General features: G+C 29.1%; 1 protein-coding gene across 1 annotated transcript in view; it reads left to right on the top strand.

Annotated features, from left to right (window-relative positions):
- Positions 1 to 18,868, top strand: part of LOC148227546 (orexin/Hypocretin receptor type 1-like) — a 155,868-nt gene extending 137,000 nt beyond the window's left edge. Inside the window, exons 5-8 of the mRNA XM_088201612.1 lie at positions 7,386 to 7,507; positions 11,705 to 11,855; positions 14,383 to 14,495; positions 17,082 to 18,868. Coding sequence (XP_088057738.1) covers positions 7,386 to 7,507; positions 11,705 to 11,855; positions 14,383 to 14,495; positions 17,082 to 17,422 — 727 coding nt within the window. The 3' untranslated portion in view covers positions 17,423 to 18,868. The remainder of the gene's footprint in view (positions 1 to 7,385; positions 7,508 to 11,704; positions 11,856 to 14,382; positions 14,496 to 17,081) is intronic.
- Positions 18,869 to 22,569: the final 3,701 nt, after the last annotated feature.

The raw sequence follows: 22,569 nt of genomic DNA, 5'->3' as shown, positions 1-22,569 counted from the left end.
TAATCAAATTTCGTCAAAAAAACATTCGTGTCAATTTTTTTTATTTATATTATAAATATAATATATTATTCTAGATTAAAATATATACATATAAATTCTAATGCATGTACATTTATTTAGAAAATTCATATGCCTTATTTAGAAAATTCAATATATTCACGATACATTTTTGTATTGTATCGAAAAAAAATTCAATTGAAAACGTGTCGTAACCCTCGTCATACACGTCTAATCGTACTTTATTGACTTTGGAAAACCACAAGGGCCACAATTTGGTCGATGGTCGCCTTATCCGATCTTTCTCTCATAGGATTGACACTTTTGCTGAATCGCCTATATCAGTGCATAGGTGATAGTGCGAAAATCCCCAGAGATATCCGACCGAGATATAAAACTTTTGTGTTACAATCGATAATATTAGATGAAATCCTTTATATACGAATACATACATAGTATATGTAGCAACATCTTTTTTTTACGATTCTGACATATTGGCATAAAAGTAAATTTTATTTTTGTATTGAAAGAAATTATTTCCTATTTGATTTACCTATTTTCATATTAGTTATTTATATATGTATATTAAATATTATTAAGTGTATTTTATGTATGTGTGTTGACGAATATTTCTAAAATAGATTGTCTAAATTTAACCCGATTTGTCCATTGTATTGTACATTTCTCCAAGAAGGTTTGTAGTTTATGATTGCTATTTATTTATGTTAGACAAGGGTGTTTTCATTTTTTGACCTTATTTGGAATCGAATGTATTTCTTATTTATTAAATTGTTTGATCATAGTGAATAAATTAATTAATATATACAATATTATAAAATCCATTTTTAATACAATACATGATATTTTCAATAAGTTAAGAAAACTAATTATTAGATAATATTGTGTACCTAATATTTACAACCTATCTCAATTTTAAATATTTGTTTTCCTAGACATAAATAAATAAAAACAAAGATTCATATGAAATTCAAACCAAGGACTTTCAGGTATAAGTCAGTGACTATATCGTGCTGGTATAAAATTTATAATATAATTTAAATATTTTTATCAAAAACTTACATATTAATTGTTATAACTACTTAATAATACAATATTTATAAAATAAGGATCATTATATGACTAGTATCTGTATAAATATAATAAATGCTTTGAATATATTAATCACAAGTAATATAAAGCATTCAATATTATATATGATATAATATGCACATAATATCAGTTTTTTGTTTATATTATATATGTGTACATATAAGTAAAAATTATAAAATATTTCATTTTATATCAATGGTAGACCAATATATTTATAAAAATAGATTTGCTTATCGTAAAAACACGTGAAAGGGCTCACCCGTCGCAATATATTGTCGACAGCAAAAATATGTTTCTACTATGAGTCAAAGGATTAACAGAAACTTTATGAAGTGCCGATTATTGTCAATTCTCGCAGATTATAATTTGAAGGCATCATACAATTTTGAATAAAAATTGTATAATCTTAATAGATAATAAATATTAATTAGCTAATCAAATAATTTATTTTGTGTAATTGATATTGAAATTGTATTGGAGTATTAAAAAAAATATGTTCACATCTCTTGCTAGAGAGCTATCCATCAACTTATGGATAATAAGCGATCAAGATTAACGATCATAAATCATTGACGGTAAATAATAACAATAGACTTAAATGTTTTTTGTGTACAACCGTCCCCCGAGTATGCCGTGTGTATTTTAAGCAAATACAAATACGGTAAATGTTTGAGGATACCGAAACGAAATGTGTCATAAAACTTATATTGTGAAACAATACTATCGGATTGTTGAATAGGGATTTCCTGTCCCTTTTTGATACACCGCTTCCAATAGCCACATAATCTATAAATGGGTTTTGCAAAATAGAAGAATAGTCGGAGAATTTTGCGATATACATATATATTTTATATGGAGAAATCAATAATTATATTGAATATAAAATAACTGGGTACCCGTCAAAAACAACCGGGTACTTCATTAAAATAAGAAGACTTCGGTGGACAGGTCACATTACACAAATGGACACTACCCAACTATCGTATCGAGGCAATTTTTGGACTTCAATGATGGCCGAAGATCATCCTCCAGACAAACTCTTTGGTGGTTGGACGATGTGGCAAAAGAAGGCTAGTACAGCTGGAGCCAACAACTTAGGAGATGGAGAATATTACTGAAAAAAGTGAAGACCCATCTTAAGTTGTTAGGCCAATAATGATGATGATGATGAATATTTTATAATAATAAATATAGATATCGTTTTATATAAAAGATCGTGGGTTTGAATGCTACTTGAACATAGATTGCTTTTATTAGTGTAATGTATGATTAATAATGACAAATAATTATGCCGTAGTATATTGTCTGGTAAGTCACCAATCTTAAATGCCAGATGACGGCATTTATCTAAAGATTGTATTAACTATTAATTTAAATGTGTTATCGGTATAATATGGTTCTTTTATTATCAAAAGCTTCTATTGTATAAATAATGCTTATTGTCAATTACCTTTATTATTTTAAGCGATTGTTAAAATAAGCGTTTAATAAGAAGATTATTTTAATCTTATTTGATTTAATTCATAATTTATTAAGACATTTACAAATTGTCAAGTACAATTAAAATTCATGTTCGTATAATATCGTATCATTAAAATGCGTAATTAATTTATTATAATAAATAGAGATATAAATTATTCCATAATTTTATCAGAAAACGTATTTTAAATCGTTGCTACTTGGAAAAATAATTTGATATACAATTTATGTGTTTGTGTGTATAAGGCGAGTGGGTTCAACGACGATACTCAATATCAACGAAAAATAAGAAAATATATAAGCAATAACGAAGTGCGAATAATAATGGACGAACACGCTTTACAGGCTGAAATTAAACAGCTTTCAAGCTTTTCCTCGGGTGTAAACGAACTTTTTTAAATCGCGACCGAAGCTCTCCGCCAAAATACACAACGATGAAATTTATTACCAACAAACATTGAACTTTGAAATGTATGTGCGTCGAGAGAAGAAAGTGAACCTTCAAGAAAACTCGACACGAAAATATTTCAACTTTTACACAATACAGCCGCCGAATAAACATATTAATATTTAAATTAATGTTTTTTTGTGTACATTAATATCGAACACGCTCTGCGAGTGTTTATTTTATTTATTGCCGAACTCGGATCCGATCGAATCAAACCGATATTTTATGATCAATCGCCTCCTTCTAGAGTGCTTAGTGAGACGGAATGAGATGAGCCACATCAGCTTATATTATATGTAATAAACCGAAAATAAAATGTAAATATTAGAAATCAAGTTATATATATATGTGCTTTATTGAGCCATAAACTATTGTACATTAGAGCAGTTAAACCCTCATCAAATATTATATAATAAATATAAGAGACATTCAAAAAATAAATATACAGGCTTAAAATAAAAGCGATAATTTTACTTAGTTGGCGACATTGTGGCTAAGATCTATGTGACGCAGCAGGGCTTGTCAGACCTAAATCACATTGGTGTTGTGAATGTAGTATGTTTAAAATGGCCAAATGAATTTCAAATCTTGTCAAATGTGATTGCTGTTTAGTAATCCATTTGTTCTGTGCGAAAATGATTCGTGTTTTAGTTACTGTTTTAGCTCTTTATCTTACCACAATAAAACATATACATATGTATACTAATATTTACTTACATAAATATAAATAAAAAAATAGGAAATGTAACAAAATAATATAAAATAATTAAGGTTAAAATAAATGATAAAGGAAAGAATAAAAGCTTTTCGTTGACATTTGCACAAAAAAAAATTTTTGATAGGATCGATGAATTTTATAATAATTGTTTTAAAAAAAATCGAAAAGGAGAGCAGGCGCTTAACTTATTGGAAACATAAAAACTGGTCTAAAATTCAATCATTTATGTTTTAAACCCTATGTTCACACATTGGGGTCCAAAAATTGTTTGTTCTACACTACACAATCACTGATATTAAATGAATTCTAGTAATGAAAACTGTTTCACTTCAAAGTGCTTAGTTCTCTTCAGCGTATTTTTAAGTTTTCCATATTGAGGAGATTGCCTGCCTCGATGTTGACGTGCTATTAAAGCCTCGTTTCGTGTACAGTAGCAAAACTTTTTAAAATAGTATTATTTAAAAATATTTAGGAAGTTTAAAAAAAGGATTAATTAATGACTTGCTTGTAGCAGGGGTATCTAAGCCGCGGCCTTCATATTAATATTGTTAAAAATAAAGTTATTATCAAGATTTTTTTTGCGTTATCTGTTAATAAAAAGTAGTATACTTAAAAGGCAAAATACACAACAAAAGAGCTAATTGTTGTTGTAAAAATAAACTTTTTTTTATGCTATCATTAATAGCTGTAAATGCAATATATTCTAAAGAATTTGTGGCAAACTTCTAAGAAAATAATTGCATTAATAAATAATCGATTATTTTTAGCACTTCTTTAGTACTTATTATTAGTTCATATATTGATAGAATAGTGATGGACAAAGTTTTAGTTTTCATATTTAATAGATGTCTTTTGTGTGAGCATCGAATGGCAAATTTACCAATTTATTTATTGCACTACTTTAAATAATCTGATGCGGTTTTAATTAAAATTTAGTTGTAAATCCTCAAACTCAAGACAAATATGTTAGATAACTATGAATATGGACATGAAAAATCTAGTCTTGTATTAGAATTTTTATATAAGTTTTCCAATATATAAAAATTATGCCATTGGTGAAAAAAATATTACATAATCGATATGGTCATAAAATTTTTAATTCGTATCTTAAAGTAGATATATTATCACTTAGTTAGTAATTTGTATCTTAAAGTATTATATATTATCACTTTTTATAATTAGAGAATTATTTACAGTTGAAATTGTTTTAGAAAAAGAGATCTCTCGTTCCTTTTGAATAGGATACTAAAACGCTGTACACTATTTTATCTGCATCTAGATAATATAAAAATCCATCGGTTTTTATGTCTTTAAATGGATCTTGTACAAATTTTATGCAACAGTTATATGCATAGATTTTTATAAATTGTGTTAAAGTTGCATGTTATATTTAATTCATATAATTTATAAATCAATACATTTCTTTTTTATTTTTCATTGCTATTTAATATCTCAATTATTACCTTAGTTTATTTTAAAACATATTAGTTACAAAATAATTATTTACGAAATTGGTATTTTTAGATTATTCGATCAGTATTATCAATTATACATTGATATCCTATTTAATAAACTACATTAAAAACAACTATATAAATTTCATGAATATGGTAGCTTAACCGACCAATAATAAAAGTGATTTGAGATAAATCCATGCTGACTTTTTTGTCACCATTTTTGTTTGAGGCTTCGCGTTTGTAATTTGACAGTCATATAATTGGATTGCTAACAATTGATTTTGAAGCATATTTTGACAGCGCTAAATAGCTTAAAACTTTGATGTCATAAGAAAAAGTAATGTTATGGAAACCTCGTTTAAAGCTTGTGCACATAAAATCGATATTTTCCTGACATTTGTATTTTTTTAACTGACATTAATTCACAAGTTTTACGACATATTTGCTTTCAATGTGACGGTGCAATATCGCAAACAGTTATATTCTAAGAATTAATTAACTAGCTCGTTCACCTATACCTGATTCGTTTTCTTTTGTGTTACTTGACTGAAAAAGTCAACGGTGACAAGCTAACAATATATTATTCGTATGAAAATCGAAAATGGCTAAAAATGTCATTAACAGAATCCATATTTTTGTAATGTCAAAAAATCTATCAAAAAAATCTATTATGTTTTTAATTGGATATTTTACTAGAAATCTATGCTTCAGTGATGTTTATTTTATAGAAAGAAATTAAAATTAATCTGAATTAAAATCTGAATTGGAAAACCATTTCATCTTTTGTGTTTCTCTATTTCTATTATGCCTGTGAGATTTTAATAAGTAATTATTATATTAATATACATAATTTCAATCAAATTATGTTGTTCTAGATTTTTCTAATTTTACAGATGAAATCTTGCTGATTAATTCAAATTGAGCTAAGTCGTATTAAAAATTATAAAATAAATTAGATACATTGAAACATTTATAAATAATCTTATATTATAATTGATATGTTTAATATGGGCTAAATACATTGACACAGTATCATTTTTTAAGGTTTAGATATTGACATATTAATGTTTCTTATATTCATTTTTGTGACAAAAAATATCAATATATTTCGTATATATTATATATATTTATATATGCCTTTTTTCTTAAAAAAATATATGCTTAGTTTTCCCCTTTAAATTGATTAATTGTTTTATCATACTTTTCAAATAAAATCTGAATAAATTGCTACATCAAAAATTCTTCAAAGTTCTAATCTTAGACCACTATTCTATATAGAATCTAATCTACTTGTTACTGTAACTATATAATTTTGTATCGGTGAAAATTTATTAATATTAATGCTAGATTATCCTAATATATTAACAATATCAACTGTTTACCTGGTGCGTATTTCGCCTGCCTCAAGTCTAAGTATATGTATTATAAATATAAACTCTTCAGAGCCGCACATCTAAAGTTTAAGCCGATTTCAATTTATAATTCAGTCCGCCTTTTCTGATCGAAGGTGGGCTCTTCTGACAATGAAATAAAGTTCGGCATTCAATTTTATTGTGAATAAATTACGTGCCCTGGCAACTTTCGCTCCCCTTTAACGATAATATGGCCGCTGAGCAGACACCGTGTTCGGAAAGTCTTTGTGCACCCTAGGAAATCCATTACGAACACCATCAATCATTCGCGAGCTTTTCGTCGCTCGATTGGAATAAATGACTGCCATGCTGATTTTCGATATAATAATAACCTTATTAGAGTATCCATATTTTCATTAGCTATTAACATACTTATTTACTCGATATTCATTAACCCAAACGGAGATTTGCTTGTAAACGTTATAGCGATTTATTCTCACTTTCTACCAAATATGTCTGCTAATTGCTCATAAACGTCTTCAAATTGATTATATTGAAACCAATATAAGCTGCGAATGGTGCTTATGGCGCTTAAAGCTCGTAGACCTAGTGATTAGAATCTTATTTATATATTTTTCTGATTTATAGCTAATAAAAAAATTTGCAATATATTAATAAAAAAATAATGCAATATAAGGACAACTTGAAATTGAGATGTTACTTTAAAATAATTCAACTTGTATGATTATATTTTTAATAATATATGTACTGTAGTCTCTAGAGAGTTACTGGATCCGTATAACACAAATATATTTCCCTTTCAGATTGCCACTTTCTTTGATGACCATCGCTTACTGTCAGATCGTCAGGGTTTTATGGAAATCGGACAATATACCGGGGCATTGCGAATCTCACAAGTACTCGTCGGCGACACCACAAAATAACTGTAAGTATTTACAATGAATTTTTTAACAATTATGAGAGTAAATTCACATCTATGTTTGTGTCATATAAGCAACTTTAAGGTAATTTTTAAATATTTAATAGACACATAATGTTTAAACATATTTAATACAATATCACTAATCGATCTTGTTTGTATTGTGACATTCTTGACGAAAAAAGGTTGTGACCATTACTCTTTTGGCGATTGACGTGACCCAAAAAATTAGACCCTATTATACAAGAGAGAAAAACCAAAATTTTCATTCAATATATAAATAAAATTATGTATAATATATAGATACGTTACAATGAATATGTTTCACCAATAATTTTTTTTCATTTGTATGAATATATTTTGAAAATTAAAAACTATGAAGTACACTTCTTCTTAAATGTAGGAACGGTACATTTGATCGATTCTCGTCGACCTACCTCGAGATTTAGCTGATTTAGTCTATACTAAACGAGCTACATATTTTCTTGTCGCGTCTTCTTAGTTGCTCACTCAAATATGGCACTCAAATATGGAGTTCTAGTAGAATGTGTAAAATATCAGTTTTTATGTGCACATTTGTATGTATATATAATCTATATATTTGTATCCGAGCATGTCTTGCATAATTATTGTATATGCATATATCTAAGAAATCTTTTCTGAACCTTGAAGAAACCGTGTAGTCGATTTTATTATTTACTAGAACATTGTAAATATAATATTTATTTACGATCATAATATCTTAGAAGCCTTACTGCATATAATTTCTATAATTAATATTCAATGAAAAATGCGTTCAAGGACATTGACATTTTAGCGTTTCATATCTAGGTCTTTCACGCTTAGATCATGACAATTACTAGTGTTGTAAGACCTATCAATAAGGTTCAGTGGTCGCAATAATCATGGACAAATACCCGACAGTAGGGTCGATCGTGAGGTTACTGCTAAATCCAAATCGTTTGAACTATACTTTTAACTATATTTTAATGTTGAATTATTAGTATATGATCACGCACTTAAAAACCATATTTTTAATTACATAAATTATATATAGCTATATTTAGAAAATATATAATATATCTATTGACGATGCTGCTATGAAAAATAAATGCATATTAATTATTTCTCACCCTAATATCAAACAATGTCTTAGAGCCTGCTGTTGGTTCAAACAATCTAGATTCTAATCTTAGTGATTACAGTAATCAATATAAAGTTGGTCTGAAGTTTTTGATCGGAATTTTAATAACTGTTATTATTAGGCGTCAGATCTGTTTATATAAAATTCCTATCCCATTTCTCGCATATTAATTTCGAAACCTAAAATATTGAATATTGATAACAGAATTTTATCTTATAATGCATATTTTTTTATATTAACTAAATAAGTGCGAAAAATGCTACTTTGTGCTATCTAGATTCGTAACTAAAAACATAAATTACATCAACACTGTTTCAGTCTTTTTTTGAATATTCTTTTATAAAAATAGAGTGAAAAATTGATATTGAGATGAAAATGTTTGTGCGTTACGGTCGCCATCGAACCGTGTGATTTCTCGAAGGGTCGACAAAAGAGCCGTTCGCAAAGTAACCGGACTTTTCACGCAAGCACTCGCGCGCGAAATAGCCGCACCCGGAGAAGGGGCGGCGCCCTAGAGAGTTGTCGGTTAAACACGTGAAAGTGGGATTTATAAATCAAGACGTTTTGGACACACGCTGATATTTTTTTCGACTGTGCTGAAACAATTGTGGCATTTTTCTTTGTGTCGCTAGTAATACAGCTTTAACGGTGTATTATTATTTACTCGGCGACAAATTATTGGAATCTGACATCTTAAGAGCTTTCACGTGCATGGAAACAATAATAACGGGTAAAATATATAAAATAAATCAAAGTATTAACGTGTAATTTATTATAGATATATGTTTAATCTGTATTATACATATATGTATAATACTTGATCACTTTTAAATTAAATCATATTTTATTTGATCTGGACTAAAAATAAAAGTTTGAAGTCACAATATAAATATAAAACAAGTTGTAAATTTGCTTCACTAGTCCTTCGATCCATTCTCAACAACCTAGCTACATAAGCACCTCCCCTTTTTCAAACAGTATACATAAGCGCGAACATAGCGTACATTAGATCATCGTACAAACCATCTCAAGTTAATTTTGGAATATACTTTAATCAAAGTAACTAAATTTATTCCAAGTTTTTCTTATTACATTTTAATATATTATAATAATTCTCATTACATTTTAATATATTATAATAATTTTAAGCATACACTTGAAATAAAATAATATTTAAACCGTGAAATGTTTTATGTGCTTTAAACAATAAGGTGCCATATAACTCTTGAAATGGTTAGATAATTTAGCACTAACTAGTCTTCGTTAATTTTCTATGAAATGCAATATTAATTATTTATAGATATTTGTGTACTTATTCACAGTTCCACAGAGTTCTGTATTCTGGTCCTACTTGTGCTCATTAAGTTCTGATGAAAATTTTTAAATCAACGAGGCTGATGTTTAATGGAATCAATATAACAACTTATTATATTATTTGAATCGAGGTCCTAACCTAATCTGGACATCTACCACAACAACACAAAGTCTGCAAAGTGGTTAATTTATATTAAGCCTGAAGGTAAAAGGAACTTTTGGTTGAACAAAATATATAAAGACTTCCAAACGCTCTGCATCAGCAACAAATCATAAATACTGCCTGCATTATAGCATTGACTTTCGAGTATAAAAGGTCACAAGTCGATGAACGAGACTCGAGAGTTCGCCACTCTCGCAAGCCTTTTCCTACGCGAAATAAAACGATCATAAATTGTGGTTATCCTTGACGGCTCTTAGTGGTTGTCTACTTTTAATATCCGAAAAAGCCCGCATGCTTACACTACTTGTTTCGGGGATGATCCACCCACGGCTAGCAGCTGACCTTTTTTAGGTTTCGCTTTTACGACCCTATAAAATTCTACGCCTTCGACCCCGTAAAAATGCGTCATCATTCTTCCAATTCGATAATTTCGCAGACGACTATCGGAGAGTGTGATCTTGAATAGCTACTGTTTGGTTTTACTTCTGATTGAGGCCCTAGAAATATAAAACAAGATGATTCAGAATACTCGATGGAGCCTTCGCCATAACAGTTATGCTATACTTATTTTTTCTAATTTAAGAATATTACAGACATATTATTTATTTCGACGATGTTGATCATTTTTTTACGTTTGAAGTAACCGTCATTTAATTTTATTAATAATTACTTTAAATATTATATAATCATTTCATGAATGCAGAAGAAACGCTATTTAGATGAAGATTGCGGAGCGAATATAATTGAATTGGATTCACACAAACTGAATCAAACCGAGATCAGTAAACGAATTCAATATTCACGTTGCACTATCCAAATTACATTAAAACGGCTCGGTGAATCTAGTACATTCAAGTCTAAACTAGGAACTAAACCAATATTAATGACAACTGCCCAGTGAGAGACGTAAAATTTCTACATGAGAAATATCACAGACAGTGAGCAAGAAAGATATATAAGAATATAAAATAACAATTAGAATAGGGTCGGCAGCACCGAGACTCAACACTTGTAGATTGGGTGAAAGCAATTTCATCCAACAAATCCATATTATATATGTAAATTAGCCCTTGTTTATTTAATAAAATGATTACTGTTAAATTAAAATGAAAGTCGTGACATTGTTTTTAGGATTACATTTTTTAAGAACTTTTACTATTAATGCTTTATAAGTGCGTGTTAGAGAAGTATATCTGGTCAATTGCGTCATACATACAGAAGGTGATGTTGAAGCAGAGGCAGGAATTATCTCATGTGCAATGGTCTTATAAATAGTACTTTAAAAAACTATATGTTTAGATTCACCAATATTTTTTAATTTTAAACATACTTCTTGAGTAATCAGGAGTAGGTTTACGTCAACAAGGTTGTCACAAATATTGAGAAAATTATATTTGTTAATCTCTAAATCAGAAGTTGATTCTATGCCAAAAGAGATTGCAGTTGTAATTAATACCAAAGATGGCTTTTTAAATAAAAAAAAAATATTTTGATCGTTCAATGATATGTTAAATAAAAAAGACTATTTATTATTTATTTTGTATATTTAAATATTTTGATATTAACATTATTTATTTTTTAGGGTCGAACGCTACTAAACGTAATAATATCTCAGCCAATGCTAGTACTGAAGGACAGCTAAGATCAAGAAGGAAAGCTGCCAAAATGTTGGTAGCTGTTGTGGTGATGTTTGCCGTTTGCTATTTCCCTGTACATCTATTCAATGTGCTGAGGTGAGAAACAGTTTATAAATGAACCATTATATAATATTGTATGTATTTTTACTTATGTAATTGTAGTAACCAATTATTGAAAACGATTAACAAAATACTCGCAAGCTAATTCTGATTTTCAAAGATATAGCATTATGCTGTTATACGCTTATAATCCAAACATATTATTCTAGTTTAATTAAGACATAAGAATTTGTATAGAGCCTTTTTTGTGAAGAATTAAATTTGTACGAATACTTTTAAATGTTTTACAAAAGCTGCATAAGTAAAGACGGGTTGAATCATAAGATTCCCTATCGAGCTCGACGGTTTACCGTTACATTCTAATTAGAATCCACTACTATTTGCCTCTCAGCCATACACCGTGGGGATGTTACCCTGCGCTTCTAAAGAAATATTGACCTTTTTATTTTTATTATATAATAATGCTCTTTTCTTATAATAAATACAAATATTTTATTGCTTTTGGAAGCAACAATAGTAGGAACACTTTTAATAATGTCTATAATAATTATATTTATTTAAAAAATCTTTGAAATTCTGCGCAAAATTAAAAAAAATCAGATACATAAGTAGCAAAATTATGGAATAAAGTTAGTGGTATTGTAAGTTAATCAAATTTATTCATTTAACAATCCAGAACTGATGCTCATCCCCTAGAAATAGAAGTGGGAGGGGTGTCGCACGCAACGAAGAAAAAGATAAAGCATACTATTTCGTGTAACGGTACTTCGTCCAGACGACATGGGAATCTTATGAAGCAGACGGGTTCATGCATAATATGCATACTTCTTAGAAAGTTTTAATAGCGGTTGGGAATGACAAAAAATTGATTACAAATTTTTAGCACTCGCTTTATGTAATAAAAGAATACAATCAGATAAGAAATCTTTCTGAAGATGTTTGTGCCAATTGTTTGAAAATATGCATACATCGAAAGTATTTAAATTACCAGCAATTTTATTGCGATATTCCTTTACTTTAACCGGCCGGCGGCTTTATCTTTGCTTTGATGATCTAAGAACCTGCTCCAATAAGAAGAAATGACGCATTGGAATCGGCAAAGTGCAAATCAATTTAGAGCTATTTTTGTTTTTCGATAATCCAAAAAAGTTTTTTATATTATTTTTATAAAGTAGTAACAGCTGTTATTGACAATTGTCTTAGGATTATTATCGATAGCCGAAAGGGTGTTAAAAATTTTGCTCGAAATTTTAACGAAAAATTACAGAAAAATATATATATAATTGAAGAAAACAGACATTGATGCCCTTAATTAAATATTTGCAAAATCAAAAATCTTTCACTAGTCAAAAAAAAACTTTTTTATTTATTCTTCAAAAGCAGAAATATGTAAGATGTGGAAAGAAATTATTTACAGATTATTAAATTGTTTAATGAGTTCTAAGGTCCCTCGCAACTCCATTGAATCATTAGAATCCATTGAGGAAATAGAAAATTTATCATTGGCGCAACAATTAGAGAAAGAAATTTCTTTCAGCCTTACAGATAGTGTAAGAATACCGAAATCTTACGGATTAATAGTGAAAGAATTCAAAATGTTTGAATCAATGGGAAAGAGAAAAAATAATTTACAGTGCCTATTTGAAGCTTTGTTGTCAATTAAACCAACATCAACACAAAACAAGAGGAATTTTTCTACGGTCAAAATTTTTTTACAAAAAGAAAAAAACGATGATATTTGATTCTACTTTAGATGGCATGTATTTTTTAAAGGGTTATTTTAAGAATAAAATGTATTAATGTTGCTGCAATACTTGACTGTATTACATACATTTTTTCAACTATCAAAATTTCTCAAGAAATTTAAGAAATGATGTCGAGAATTCGCATTTCTCGAGGAAAGAAAATCATCGAGAAATCAGATTGCCTACATTATAATAATCTCACAAAGCTGCGATTAAAAAAATCAGTAATGTTGAGTTTAAAATACAATTAACGATCTTTATAACTAGATGTAAAATATTTACATAAAAATTCACGGAAAAAAAATAAAAAATACTTTAATCCATGAGCCTAATATTTGGTCAACTTTTATCATTAATAATCTCATCGATCAACTGCCCAATAATTATACTCATGCGAGTATTCCCGATTGATATGGGTTACAGTAAAAGTTATATCTGAAAAGTTTTCAGTAGATCTGATATTCATTTTAGAAGAAACAGTATATAAATCAAAACTTTACCAATCAAATAAATGCTTCGTTTCATATATTCATATAATATACAAATGTATAGAGTGCTGACTAAAGTAATATATTTTATAAATTGTTAAATATAAATGACGTGGCACAAATAAATAAGTCATACATAAATGATCTAATACATCTTAATTATAAATTTTATATTTATTTGTATATTTTACTACGAACGAATATCATGATATTTTGAGCGCGTGGGTGTTTTAAATGCACATTTTTATATTTTAAGTTAACCCCAAGTGAATCTGGATAATGTATTTAGTGATATATGAGATTTTATAATAATTTATTTTATATTTTCAGATATGTATCCGATATCCAGCAATCTGATGTGGTTTCATTCCTCGCTTTATTGTCCCACTGGCTATGCTACGCTAACAGTGCCGTTAACCCTTTGATATACAATTTCATGAGCGGTAAGTTAATTATATATTTTCAGGGCGATTAAAAATAAACATATTATTGATGTGTTTAATCTTCTAATATCATTGTTATGGTCTATCCTCCTTGAGATTAATTTCAAAGATAATCTTTTCTGTTTTTATTGTTATAAAATTTGCATGGTCTTTCAATAATCATTGTTAAAATCATATTCCAAAATGCAAAAATTTAATACTCGCCGATATAAATCAGTGCTTTTCAATGTTTTGCAGGTTTGCCTGGATTTTCAGGTTAGTTGAATAATGAACGCGCACGACCACTATTTTTGAGTTTTAAATTTTATTTTTCTGCAAAGAAAAGCACTTTTTTATAAATTAAATTATCATCATTTACTTTATATATTAAGCATGATGTGTGTTCATTTTTATTATTTTAATTTAATGCTAAAATACTGCTTAATGTAGTGTTTGAATTTATGTGGAATTAAAATGTTTATAACACAGTTTGACATAAAAATCTTAATAACGCTTATCATGCATGTAAAATGCTTTAGATAAAAAATCTGTAACTTTACCTGACAGCACTCCGTCACAACACCTTACAGACTGATTCAATATTAGTGATATTAATTATATTTTCACTACATAAATTTACTGAACTCTTCTGTTATTAATCAAATTTATGACAATGTTAAATAAATGATTTTAATATAATTTAATAAATCAAGCAATTTATTTACTTCCGTAATTAGGTGAAGTTACATAGTTAATTCCATTATAATGTGTTTGTTTTCGCCGAATTTAATACTAAACTGCAAACTAAGTAGAGCGAACGATTTTAATTGTTAACTAGTATTACGTATGCACATACGTTTTGCGTGTGATAGTAAATATGGAATCAAATTTCAATCTACATTACCCTCGAGTGAATTAATTACCAGTGAACTGCGTATTTAAGACCGGGGTAATGGTTCAATTTATGGTAAAACCCACGCGTTTTGTTGGAAGCATAAATTCCGAAGACGTTGAACAAGCTTCTAGGTCGATTCGCATAATGCATAATAATATCGGATGGCACCAAATTTATTTTGTACAAGCAAAAAAACACCGCTGTGAAATGTAATTCCTCCGAGAGAGATGGATCTTAATGCTCTGCTCGTAGCTATGTAGAAACGAACTTCCTTTTGTCGCTTATATTAATTTATTAGAAAATTATAGGCTGCAGTCTGAATCTAAATCATATATTCTCTTCAAAGTACAATAATTTTTTTATGTCAGTACAATAGTTTTTCGTGTTATCAATTGGGTTATGGAAACACATTTGTGTCAGACAGGTCGATTTCTCAGTCACATATGACATATATCTAAATGCTTTCACAACCAGACGCGTTGAGTAGTAGTCATGACGTATTGTACAAATAGCCCCTCCTGAGGGAGATATAAAGCTCGCCGACTTTTGCTGCCCCGAGTAATTACTGTTTTCAAACAGATTGCATTAATGTAGGCTTAAAAGGCTATTTCTAGCAATAAAACATAATGACACTTGTTTTTCTTAAGATTATGAACCACTAATGTGATGCATTTTTAAAGTATCCTGACTGACACTTTTAACTAATTCCTCTAATTAAAGGCAGCTGTATAACAAAATAAAATATTTCAAAACCGAATATTTTTGGGTAAATCCTATTGTTTATAGCCAGATTTTATTAGGCGGCATATATATTATTATATTATATATAAAAATTTTAATACAACCAACAAATTTCTTTATTAAATTTTAATATGTTCAGACCTGTTTATTTTGGATGTAACTACTTGTTTTGGTTTATTATGCTTTGTTTTAGGATCTGTTTGTTGAAAAGTTAAACGCTTTTAAACCTATTTTAAAAAATTGCATTGCGTGATCTAATTGATAAAAAAAATTGCGCATAAAAATAAATATTAACAGACACGTCTTTATTTATATATTCAATTTATATACAATTTATACAATTTATATAAGATACAACTAAACTGAGAATAGAAGTGTAATAAATTCGTATTATAATTTTGCATGTCTTTTTAAAGTATTTTACACCATTGGTCTCCACAGTACTCCCCCCTAGCAATTTAGAACTGCGAAATTAAACTAAGAAGCGATACGTGAAACTCTTGAGAATTTTTTAGACTGGCTCGGTTTGATAATTCGGTTAAACAGATTCGAAGCTCTGTTGTCTACAAACGATGCTGATTACAGCGAACGGCAAAAGTAGTCTTGCTCGGCTTAATGGCAGTTGGAAATCTGGTTGGCCAAGCTCAAAGCTTTGTTGGCTAAGGCTCTGCATGACTTTGGATAACTTGGCTCGAAACTGCATCTTCGTTAGTTGATTTATCTTACTCTATATTGATATTTTGCACAAATTGTGTGCTAGAAAGCTTAACGCGGTCCCATCATGGTCCCACATGGTCACCAATGTACCTTTAGTCCCCACGATTAATATTACTGTACATGGTATTAAAAATACTTCAAAGATCAAATATTTGCGCGTTTCATTAGCTACTTATAATATTCCATTATCTTAGTAATTTTTTACAAGTGTCACTTAATCAAAAATATTTTTAATATTCGACTATGATTTACAGGTAAATTTCGGCGAGAATTCCGAAGATCCTTTTTCCACTGCAGCTGCTGTGGTTACGGCAACGTACGCAGCACTGGATCTGCGTCCCAACTGGCCAACAATCGAGGAACGACCGTCTCCAGAACAGGAACCCGAAGGAGCGAGTCCTGCGCCAGCTATCGCCTCACCCATCTATCGCCATCCAACTACAAGAACAGGGACCGCGACAGGGAGTTCGGCAGGACCCATACGTCATTCATAGAGAACAACAACTCCAACAGGAAGAACATCAGGTCAGACTCGGTGAGCGAGAACCCCATGACTAGGCTGACAGTGGCCACCGACTTAGACTCGAGGCAATGACACAGATGCTCGACAGGATTTGGTTCCCAGACACACGTCACCTTCGCCGCTGAGTCCGAACAGTTCGACAACGGGACGGTCGAGTTCGTCAAGACTTACAGTGTCGGCGACAACACAATGTCCAGGGTCGACAACGAGTTGGGCAGAATGATGGAAATGAACGGTGCGAGCGACCATGCCAAGAAGAACGGCTGCTTTTCCAAGAAGAAGAAGTGTGTCAATTTCGAATGAATAAACACAGAAACATATCTGCGGCGGTTTATATCGAAACTCGTCTTTGATTATTCTTGCGTTATTTATTATTTTTATGTCACATCTATATTGACGTTTCCATTTTGGAAACACGCCGCTTGACTAGATTTCCTTATCGTTTATCTAGAACTTTCCTAAAGTTACAAATATGCCTATAGCATTTTCTACTGAATCAGTCCTTCTTCAAAGATATGTACATCATGATTTTAACTAAGTAGAAGTCTTGTGCCTTCTCTCTTACTGCTTATATTTTAGTAACCGTTTAACAAAGAATAATTCTTAGCACATCTTGACTTAACATTATCGATTAATAGGTTTTTCCTGAAGTAATATTAAAAACTTTTTTCAACATCTTTCCTCACTTCTTTCTGCTTTGAATTCACTAAACAATTTAGCGATGAATCGACTAAAACTTGATATACTTTGGCACGTTATATGTACTCTAACGGAAGCAACTTCTTGGAAAAATAAGTCTGAGATTCTATGTAGTTTACAACTTGAATATCGACAGGCATAGAGCTGAGTATATGATGATGTAAGGTACCCCACTCTAGTTACGCTGCATATCCTTCACATATTATATGCATATAAAATAAATGTGCCAACAGTTTCCAAATTTGATGAAATATGTTAATGGTTATCAGACGTTTCAATATTTTAGTACGTGTTATGGGGAACATCTAGTGTAAATACAACTTTTACCCATTTTAAGAATTTATAACCGGCCGGGTCATAAAATCAGCATTTGGTGTTGTTTATTATTTTCACATATTCAACTTAACACTGAACTAATTCTGGATATATATTTTTTAGCGCATTCAGTTTAAGAACCGCATTGCACAAATGGTCCTTACATCACGAAAATGCCGTCCCCAAGCAAGTGCCGTCTGGGGCGGTCCGCCCCTCCCCCTACTTCCCTTCCTAGCTACAGTAGAACACCTACATGTACATGAAACCTAATTAGCTAAAGCATATCAGCAACTATTGTGATTGTACACTTAGTACACGTATCACTGGCATATCTTAGCTGCTAAAAGCATGTGGCATTTAACTTCATTAGTTCGTTAACCTCAACCTGAAATAATGATTGCTCGGGGCTAAGAAATAAATTTAAAAAAACTACTAATGTGCCAGAAATAGCATTTAATATTTTTATAAAATAAACCAATAAAATAAAAAAAAAACAAAAAAAAATTAATTGAAAGTAGATGAGACGAGTTTCAATATGATCTGTCTCATCCATAGACAAGAAACGATTACATTTAATTTTATCAATATATGTATGTATGTAAAAATAATATGTGTGAATTTATATTATATAACCAATTATACGTGTATTAGAAATAATTATATTTATGTCAATGTTAATCTTAAAATAAACATACCATATATATTATATATTGTAAATACATAAAACAATAAATGTATTACTATACTTAATGTGTAAATATAATATTCAATCTATTGTAGACTGATTGTAAATGAAGTATCTATTCTTGATCAAAAATCTTTATACTACTGGGGAACAAAGCGCTAAATATATATGTATATTTATTTATTATATCATTAATAAATGTAATATATACTATCCATATTTTATGAATCAATAATAACTTATTTACGCTACAGTTCTATATGTATTTATAGCTGATAATTGTACATATTTTGTATTATATAATAAATTATTATAATATATTGGTAGCTAAACATAAAACCCGTCCCAAATATTATTATAAATAAATGCATAAAGTAAGACCAAATAAGCATGTTTTATATAATATGGATATATGATTCGTCAAAATTTAATTACACATAAGATTTTAAATTAATATGAAAAAATAAACTGTATATATGTACTTATCATACATGTTTTATGCAAAAGTCTTTGAACACGGCAAAAGCTCTTTTTAATATGCGTAAACCATAAAGCGCGTTTGTCCGGTTAAAAAATTACCACATGAAGAAAATGCTTTTAAATCATAAAAAGTAACACGTATAATAATTATATAAATATTTAATAATATGTATGTATATACACATATATCATAATAAAATTCTTGTTATTTTTAACTGCTGCATTATTTGAATACCATTATATAAAAGATAACCCACAATACCCTTTCACTTAATATGTATGTATATAGCTTGCTATTACTTCCCTAAAACATCGGATGAATAGAATGTTTAATTAATCTCATACATAGTTTAATGAGGTGTCTAAACCATATCGCCTTTTGTCAGCTTTTGCCATGTAATTATGAATGCAAAATGCACCTACTATAGGGGAAGTTTGGAAGACATATACCGCCTTAATACCAAAACTGCTTATGCAGGAAACTTCCATGTACCCATATATCTAGATTATATTGTTGAATATCAATTTAAGGCCATTGATCACGCTCGATAAAAGTTGACACTTAAAAAACGTCATACAAGCAGTCCTATTTATTGCTTAGTGATTTTTTAAATATATTACAATCGATTTTTTTAAACATAGTACAAAAAAAATTGAATGAAAGCTTACTTTTATAAATTAATCTATCTTTTGTGCGAATGTGTGGTGATGGACAAATGAGTCACAGGTATATAGCCGCTGGAAATGTTTATAGAACAGATACATGTGGGGGACGCCGATCGGTGAGGCACCGATCGGCTGTCCTTTTCTTGTAATCACCAAGAAAGATTGAGTTGTGTCCTAGAAAAATATCCTAGGATAAAGAATAAGAAACAGCTTAACAATTGGTGATAAAAAAACTGCATGGAAACCATATAGCAAGAAAATCTAAATATGATTGAAACAGCTCCCAAAAAGACCATTGAAAAGTAAGATATTTTTATAAAAAAGTTAGTTAAAAATCTAGTAACAATGAGTATATCGAGTAAAATCTGTGTCTACGTCAACTTTTTCAAAATTCAAATAATATTTAATCTATGAAGATTATAATATAATATTTCATGCTTAAATTACTCTCTTTTATTGCCTTAATGATATCTAGATTAAATATGTCAAATTTCATTATTCATGGTATGATCCATTCTGAATATCGTATTTAATTGACCGTGAAAGCGCTTTGTGTATATTAAATTAAATAGTTAAATTAAAGTAATAATTAAAATTTCTGCCATGAAACTAATTTTAAGTTGATCGGAAACAAACTCCACTAAATTCTCATATACATAGGGTCAAAGCATATAATATATGACTAGGTTAGTAAATAAGCAATTAGACGTAAATGGACGAGTCACGTAATTGGAGGGTTGCACGGTAAATTAACGGGCAAAATCCAAAATGGTAAAGGAATAATCAAATACTGAATTAGTGTTTGCAAATTTATGTACATTGCATACATATACATAAATATCCTTTTATATAAATAAATATATATTATATTTACAAAAACACAAATATCATATATAATAATATATTTTGCACTTTAAGAGATTTTGATAATATAATATATATTAATTAATTTCTTAAAAAAAATATTATAAATACCTACCTGAACTACACTTAAAGTTTTCAACTTTATCCCCCAATGTTCGCTCGCTAAAACTGAAAACCACTTAAAACTTTAAATATCCTGAAGCTATGAACAATAGGTAAATCACAAAACAAAAATGATAATCGAGTCACCTAATTAAAAACTTATAATACAATCTTATTATTTTTTTAATACTTAAACGTGTATAATATTGTTATTGGAAAGTTAAATTAATGTTCGTATTAGGTATTAATATATTTGAATAATATAAACCTAACCTTATGAATCAATAAACTGGAAAATAAATTTATTTTAATAAATTCCTAAAATAATAAAATACATATGTACCGTATACGTTATATGTAAGTAATATACCTTTAAGAAATATTTATGAATTGATATCGCCAATTTCTCTTTGATTAAATCCCAATGATCTGATGTTTTTCAGAGATCCAGCAAAATATGAAATATTGTCTTAGTGAAGATGTTTCTCTAGTTCTCACGCAGATCAGCTGTTTAGACTAATCCGGAAATTTAGAATTTGGATAAAAATTCTTCTCGCTATCAAAGATAATTCTGTTTTTATAGTTAGCACTAATTTCACTGATATTGGCTGTGAGGCACATTTATTATAAATCTGACTTGACAAGTTTTTATAATAAAACTTTTTATTTTTTTATTTAACAAATTTATACAAATAATTTCAAATATACATGATATTATGGTGAACGGACTATTGCTCATATGGCAATTGGTCACACGAACATTGGTCATAGGATAATTGCTCACGTGGACTTTTGCTCACACGAAAATTAGTCACAAATCGATTGGCACAAATCAGAGGCGATTACTCATACGATTATTGCTCACGCGATATAAGATAAGGTAAGTTTTTTATGGAAAGTGATTTCATTTTAACACTTTACCAACCCCTACATTTAATTAAAAAGATTACACGAACTACCGACACTTTTTGTGCACATAAAATTATAAAATTTTGGGATATTGTTTAAAATATATCATGGTATCATATATCATATTTTATTCAACGGTTCTCAACAATAGGTTCGCGGAAAATTGTTAATTCGAAGTTGTATTTACCAAAGAATTATTGGAAACACATTAGATTAGCCAAATTTTAATATTATCTAATTCCAGTGAAATTGAACCATACTTTTTTGGAAAATTTTATAAAATTCATCAGTGGCTCTTAGCCTTAAATATTTTTTTAAAACCTGTCACTTTAATTATAAATGAATTTATTATTTAACTTTAATTTGGTGAAAATAGACATACTTCAAGGTAAACATGTATTCTAAAAATTTTGCCAAAATTCATCAATGGTTCTCAAACTTATTTTATTTCATGAAATTCTAAAACATGTTTTAAAAACGAATCATTTTATTATTTATT

This window comes from Plectrocnemia conspersa, unplaced genomic scaffold (assembly GCF_051122295.1).
Source record: "Plectrocnemia conspersa isolate PC_06_02 unplaced genomic scaffold, ASM5112229v1 ptg000013l, whole genome shotgun sequence".
In the NCBI taxonomy this organism is placed as follows: Eukaryota; Metazoa; Arthropoda; class Insecta; order Trichoptera; family Polycentropodidae; genus Plectrocnemia; species Plectrocnemia conspersa.
The sequence above is the reverse complement of the archived record's forward strand: the minus strand, read 5'-3'. Positions and strand labels throughout refer to the sequence as shown.